This window comes from Quercus robur, chromosome 8, assembly GCF_932294415.1.
Source record: "Quercus robur chromosome 8, dhQueRobu3.1, whole genome shotgun sequence".
Taxonomy (NCBI): domain Eukaryota; kingdom Viridiplantae; phylum Streptophyta; class Magnoliopsida; order Fagales; family Fagaceae; genus Quercus; species Quercus robur.
Window position 1 is genome coordinate 39,048,422 of NC_065541.1, and position 7,372 is coordinate 39,055,793.

A 7,372-nucleotide genomic window follows, 5' to 3' on the forward strand; every position below is an offset into this window, starting at 1 on the left:
TTAAGTTTGTAAATTTGTTACATTAAAAAAAAATAAAAGAAAAACCTCTGTCCAACCAAATCAAAAACTCAAATTTCACAAATTTCATGAGTTTATAAATCTATTACATAATTAAAAATAAAATAAGAAATCACCTTTATCCAAACCAAATAAAATACCTAAATCTCCCATTAATTCGTAGATTACAACCACCACATTGTTATAATCAAGCAGCAAACTCAAATAAAGCTATCAAACCAAATAGAAGACCAATGTCAACCATGGAAATAGAGTCCTAGGGAGAAGCTTGTTGGGGGTCTAGATGTGAAGGATGAGCACCAAATCATGGATATCGCATATCGGTACTAGCGGAGTCTATCTAAGAGGCTGGGAGCAGAAAAATATATTTGAGTTGAAGTAGATAACGAAGGCGAGTGGGTTGAGGACAAGCCAAGGTTCAGGGAGGTCTAGAATGACTCGGAGAAGGGAACTGAGTCAACAATGGAATAGTGAAGATGGAGGTGGACGAGGACAAGAGATCTGTGGTATTAACTCTTATGATTTTCTTTAAATTTTTTATTTAAAAATCCCATATGGCCCATTTTGTTGTTGGATAAAAGTATTTCTCCAAAAAAGAGTTGTTGGATAAAATTGGTATTTTATGTCACTTTTATTCTTTTGGGAAAAATTTTTTTTTCTATCTTATCTTCTAAACCTATTAATTTTATGTTTTTATGTTTGAAAAATGAACAGATATCCAAAATCTAAATCTATACTTTTTCAATTAAATCCAACGAAATCACAAAGATTATGAATATAATCCAAGAAAACAACAATGCAATTTTCAAAATTTTATTTTCTTTATGATGTACGAATAATAATTTCTTCAAAAGATTTTATTGAGAAAGTAATAATATATTGAGGATATTTGTTCATTTCCTAAACATAAAGATGAAAATTGTGAACTATCACAAATATAAAAGAGGAAATTGTTTTTCCCTCTATTTAGTTATTTATTTATTTATTGTAAGTAATAATAAGAATGGGCACATGATTTGTGAAAATATAATATTTTGCTAAATTACAAATTATACCCTCTAACTTTGAATTAAATTAAATTCATTTGTATAAGTTCGTTCTCATTCAATTCAAATCCTATAAATTTTTACTTCGTTCTCTTCGGTTCTCCTATCCACTTCCATTAGAAGATTTTTGTCTAGTGTTCTAAAACAATTGTTTTAAACAATGTCGTTTTAAGTGTTATTAGAAGATTTTTGTCTAGTGTTCTAAAACAATTGTTTTAAACAATGTCGTTTTAAGTGTTATTGTTGACGTAATTTTAATGGGATTGACAGAAAGAATATATTGAATAAATTGTAAATTTAAAAGATTTAATTTAACGAAAGTGAAGTTATAAAATTTGAATTTTAGGCAAAATCAAAGGATTCCATTTATAATTTTTTTTTTAATTATACTTTAGCGAAATTTGTTAGCATCATACAATTTTGCCTATTATAAATAATTGAATGACAACATTGTGCGTTTGCATACTTTCGTTGAGGTGGCGGCTTTGAAGTTTGAACTTGACCCATAGTTTAAACTTTAAAGAGTAAAATTAAATCCAAAGAGTGAAAGATTTGGCACCAATAGTAATGGGTCGTACATTGGGAGTCCAAATCTTTTGTTTTATTTTTTCTATTCCACTATATACTCCACAAATAAAAACATGTCATATGTCATCATCGCACATCCTTAGTGCGATGGTCACTCCACAAGTATAAATGTTTATAGAGTGTGGGGGGTAAGGGCCGGAGTTCAAGTCTCCAAAAGGGAACTTCATACACATATACACTTAGATTAGATTAGAATAGAATTCTATCTTATAAAAAATAAAAAATAAAAAATAAAAAAATAACATATCATATATCCATCTAATTTATCGTAATATTGCTCAAATATGATGAAAAAAAAAAAGGAAAAATTATTTTATTTTTAAAAAATCTAGTTTAATTATTTATACAGTAAAAATGAGATTAAAACTGGATTTACAGAATAACCCCACAACAAATAAAGTAATTTAGTCTTACAATAACCCAAATCAATCAATAATACAATTGTTTACATTGCAATTTGCAATGCGACCAACATACTCAGTCCTAGGGAGATGCTCTCCTGGTGCTCCGTGAGTTGGTACCTCGTCGAGTGTACCAAATTGTTTAATCCGCGTAATCCAAGCCGATTTCTTTCAGTTTGTAGTCTTTTTTGCACAAATCCCAACATAAAAAGGTTCACTACTGGTTGAGTGGTTGGCTCCTTAATCTAGACATATCACATCTCACGAAAATCATCATCACGATTCAATATAATAATTGCTAATTTAAAATGAAGATTGAATCCAACTAATTATTTTTGTCCTCTTAACTTAAATTATTAAAAAACAAATTATTTTTGTCCTCTAAACTTTTTTTTTTTTTTTTTCTATCTTCAAATTATTGAAAAATGTTCTCTTTTTTCATCGTATTTTTGTTTCTAAATTATAAGGAAAAAAAATCTCTTCACAAAATATTTTTGAAAAATTAGAGGAAAAAAATCTGTTAGTAAAGCCTTTGAGACCAAAATATAATTTAACCAGAAATTTTTTTTAGAATTAACAATATATCAATTTGTAAAAATTATTAATAAAAAATTTATAATATTCTTAGCACCGTTGTAGGGCGCTAAGGACATGACTTTGTGATGTCTAATAATTGTAGAATCAATTATCTTGTATACAATTTGAAGCAATCTTAAATTGGGTCAATTGCCCAATTGTTCTTACATAACATGGCAAAATAGGTCCCATCCAAAAAAAACATGGCAAAATAGGCGGGTTAGTTTGGGTTTGGGTCGGATCAATTGGATTGCGAATCAAACGGGTTGCTGGTCAAAAACATGTCATTTTAAGCGGGTTAAAATGGGTTTGAGTCAATCGGGTTGCGGGCCAGGTTGACCCGTATTTTTTACATGAATTTTTTTTTTTTTTTAAGAAAATATGTATTTGCCATTTAGAAAGTTATACAACAAACTACTTGATGTAAAATGCATTACTTTGAATTCACCACTTATAATAAGAATGAATTACACTTATTAATATTTATTCAATAATTTTAAAATTATATAAATCCTAGCATTGCTATCTAAAACAAAATAACATAAAGATAAGTAAAACAAATAAACATGTTTTATTTTTACACAATATCAACATGCCAAAATATAAAACAAAATTACAAATGACTTATTGGATAATTCATTTGAAAAAGAATAAAAAATATAAGAAATTTACAATCTTGAAAATTAATTTTATAATCTATTGTTAATTGTGGTTAACACTCTATTTTAATTTGAGATATATATTAAAGTTTGATTGTTTACTTATTTATACATGATCTCTTTTATGAATATCATACCATTGTTAAGCAATACACACTCTAGAAAATATCATAATTTATTTTGAAAAGCCATTTATTTTAGACATAAATTGTTAAAAAATAGGTTTAAGCATTTATAATTTATGTTAATTTGATACTTTGGCTTCAGTATTTTCACACTTGTGAATATTTTTCACACATGTCTACAAATTTAAATCTATATTTTTAACTGTATTATAACCAGATTATCTTAGTATGTACTTTGCTATTTGATATATAAAAAAATCTTTACTCATGACAGAATGTTCAATCATTCATCTTTCAATTAATTTGTATATAGTTATGTAAATATTTTAATTGTTTCCTTAAAGCTCACAACAAACAATTAAACCAATATTATCTTAATTTTATTATTTTTTTTATACCCAAAAAAAAAAGTTTTAAAAAATGGTTTAGGTTTGGGTTGAACAGCAAAAATACAGGTTGGATCACGGGTCAATCCATTTTTGCTTCGCGTAAAAAAAAAAAAAATCAGATTCGGATTAGGTATTTGTCAAGTCGGGTTGGGTCAGAAAATTCTTATCCGTTTTGTCTACTTCCCTACTAGTCCTTTACCCAAACAGTTTCAAATTTGGAAGAGAGGCAATGCATAAAAACGCGGCTCCATCAATGCTGAAATTTTGGCAAAAATAATGGAGGGTAAAGAATCTACATATATAGTGTATGTTTTAGCACAGCTGCAAAAGTAAGACCCTCCGACGTACAAGTATGGATAACAGGCTGAAATTTACAATGGGACAAAAACAGCCCTGACAACCCGTTTGTCAACTAGCTTCACGTGACCTGACCCGACACGGGATACCAAAAACCAGGGCAATAAGGCACAGAGGCCACGGCCCCCCTTTTTAAACAAACAGAAACAGAGAAACTAGAATGATTAGGGGCAAAACGGGAAACCAAGAAATGGACGGTGGTGATGAGGACTCCTCATTCTCGAATTGCAGGGAATCAACGGCCAGCGGCATGTTCTCTTGGTCGGGGCTACACGTGGACTCGTGTAGCGGAGGGTGCGCACTGTACATGATGGCGCGTAATACAGCAGAGACCGTTGGAATGTAAGCCGTTTTGTTACGGGCAAGAAGCCACGTCAGCCCCATGAGCTGGCAGTCCCTGTTGAACATCTTGCTTGCTCTGTCGGTTGTGGGCTTGTCCCCCGTTCCGTTTTTGTACCCACCCTTCAGCTGTAGATATCAACAATATACAATGGTATTTTAGTCAATGCAAATTCAATTATCGTATTTTCATAAAAGTTGAAAAAAAAAATTTAGTGAAATTGGTATTTGTGTTAGCGTGAATAAGAAGTAAATCTTGGTGAATGGCCGAATCGTGTGTGATTGACAAGATGGGAAAAGAGGAGAGGATGCACATTGTAAGGTCATTTTTCTAGGGTGTATCAGAATGACTGTGGTTACGTTCATAAAATGGCAAAGCGTGACTTCCACTTTCATTGTCATGTTAGATGTGCCACTTATCATCAGGTTTGAGGCAAATCAATATCTTTCTTTTGTTAAAAATGTGTACCCTTGGGCTTTGCTAGAGCTTATTTTCTTGCTTTGTTTAAAAATTATGATTGTAATTGGGATAGTTTATATTAGACATTTTTTTTCAAAAGTTTATTTTCAACTAACTTGTAGTTTTATTTATAATATTTTCAATAAAAATTTTTTAATTTCAACTAAATATCGGATCCTAAGTTGGCAAAAAGTTTTTATTTTTTAATAAAAAAAATCGGTTGGACAAAAGTATATCTGAATTTAAAAAATACCAAACCAAACATGCACTAACTATGACCCAATTAATAATGAATTTGGCATTAGAGTATCGGACACATGTCCGAAAATAAACCAGTCCTGATTAATGATAGTCCGGTCATGCAGATAGAATTTTATGTAAGAATCTACAAAATGAGCGTGTGGAGTGAACTCATTTCAGTCCAATGGACAGAAATTTAACCTATAAATCTTAAACAAGTACCTCTATCTCATAAAAAAATACCGTAACTCAAAAATACCAACTTAACATATCAGGATTTGGGAACAATACTAAAATATAACGAATAAAAATACAACAATGCATGAGACCTTCACTGCAATTGCCATGCTAAAAGCTTGAATGCCCATAGCCTAATTCCTACCTCAATATTAGATTATAGACCAATCCAATCATTCCCATATGATCATAATTTCAAAGCTAAGTACATGACTTTCAAAGTTAGGTAACACCCCACCCACCTCCCCTCCATATAAATCCAAACTATTAAACTAAAAAAGAACCACGTTGGATAACAAATCCGGGAACCACTACACTTAATAAATCAATTATTGACAATGCAAAAATCTATAATTCTTGAAAGTTCAATAATTGAAATTGAAATTGAAATTGAAAGTGAAAGTGAAAACTGACCTTTTGGAGTGCCCCAAGGCACTTAGTACAGCCAGAATAAGAAGAATTGCGGCAATTCCTCTCCAAGTTTTTGACTGCAGCAGTAGGAGTGGCATTATGAAACCCAGTAACATTAAAAGCCGCTGGACAGCTCAGTGAGCTGATCTGGTGCAGCCGAATCCCACAGAAACAAAGTATAGCATCGCAACTCGCGTTTGGCTGTGGGAGCCGAATGTTTCGGCTCAGCAACGAGCTCTGCAGCGCATTAACGCACTTCTGTGAGTCATCTGGCATCATTGGGAGATCGGCTTCGGCTCCAGTTGGAGCCGAAGCCGATTGAACCTGTAGAGCTGTCCTGGCGTGAGCCGCGTAGAGCCACGCGGCTAAGACTGGACAGCATCGGCTTCGGTCGAGGTTTTTCCCGCAGGCTTCGTTGACGCCGCCGAATAGCTCGGCTGAGAGGTCTAGCCGGCAGGTTTGGCTCTGGGTTTGAACCGGGAAAGCTGGGACAGTGTTTGGGGTTGAGTACACGCCAGGGTCTAGTGGTTGGTCGTGGCCGTTAACGGGTTCAGAAAGTATACCGGCGCGAGCGTTAAAAAACATAATCCATAATACAATGCAAGCTGACCTGAAAATGAACGTTAACGACACCATCTTAAGGGTAAGGTTTTGGAGTTGGGAGCTTGACACTTTTGGTTTGGTTTGGTTTGGTTTTTGGTGTTTTCTGAGAGTGGTAGTGAGAGGGTTACTTGGGTTTTGTTTGGAAAGCGAGAAAAAAAAAAAGAAATGATTGTCGTGAAAAGTTGGAAAAAGATGGGAAAGGTAGGACATTCACTTGGGAAATTGGAAGAAAAGAGAGATGGGGTGTAAAGTCTAAAGCCGAAAACTTTGAATCATGTTGCTTTTAAAGGGTTAATCAAGGTGAGAACTTTATGTTTCTGTGAAATTATGGGATGGTTAAAGTTGAAAAAGAAGAAAAGGATTCAGGAGAGATTCAATTATTGAAGAACCCTACATGAGCAAATGAAAATATATGTTGTTTCTCTCTCTCTCTCTCTCTCTTTGGCCTCTCTTGTCTCTTGAGCTTCTTCTCTCTAATAAGAGCTAAGAATGATTTTTATATGATGGGGGGGTTTCATATTCATAATCCACGTGAATAGTCCCACTCTCACTTCACTTCAGTGTATTGGTCATGAGGACTAAACTAGTAGGACTTGGAGTCTAGGAGGCTCCAATGTCACGAAGCAAAGTGAGCACTCATTAAACTACATTATCATATATTATTTTATTTTTTTGTGGAAAAGTGTTTGTGATTTTTTTTTTTAAAAGAAGGGGAAGAAAAAAAGCGTGAAGGAGGGTGGGGGAGGGGCCCACGAGAAACAGAAAGAGATTCGTTTGGTAGTGAGAGAGAGAAAAGAATCAGAAATCAGAAGAAAAGAGGAGGGGGGGTTTGATAAGAAAGGCTGTCTGAAGTTTTGGCAGCTTGTGGTGTCGTTTTCTTTTTCATTCTCTATCTTCCTCTTAGAGGCTGATGGGAAAGTGCT

At 33.3% G+C, this 7,372-nt stretch overlaps 1 protein-coding gene across 1 annotated transcript; it reads right to left on the reverse strand.

The window, feature by feature from the left end:
* Positions 1–4,032: 4,032 nt before the first annotated feature.
* LOC126695450 (uncharacterized GPI-anchored protein At4g28100) lies at positions 4,033–7,080 on the reverse strand. The gene is made up of 2 exons (XM_050392208.1): positions 5,850–7,080; positions 4,033–4,627 (listed from the first exon to the last, which is right to left on the reverse strand). Exons 1-2 carry the CDS (start codon positions 6,657–6,659, stop codon positions 4,292–4,294), a joined length of 1,146 nt encoding a protein of 381 aa, XP_050248165.1. The 5' UTR covers positions 6,660–7,080; the 3' UTR covers positions 4,033–4,291.
* Positions 7,081–7,372: the final 292 nt, after the last annotated feature.

Coding starts and splice junctions, on each gene's coding strand:
- LOC126695450 (XM_050392208.1), bottom strand. CDS start 6,659: ATGTCCTACCTTTCCCATCTTTTTCCAACTTTTCACGACAATCATTTC. Junction 4,628..5,849: donor GCCTTGGGGCACTCCAAAAG/GTCAGTTTTCAC, acceptor TGATATCTACAG/CTGAAGGGTGGGTACAAAAA.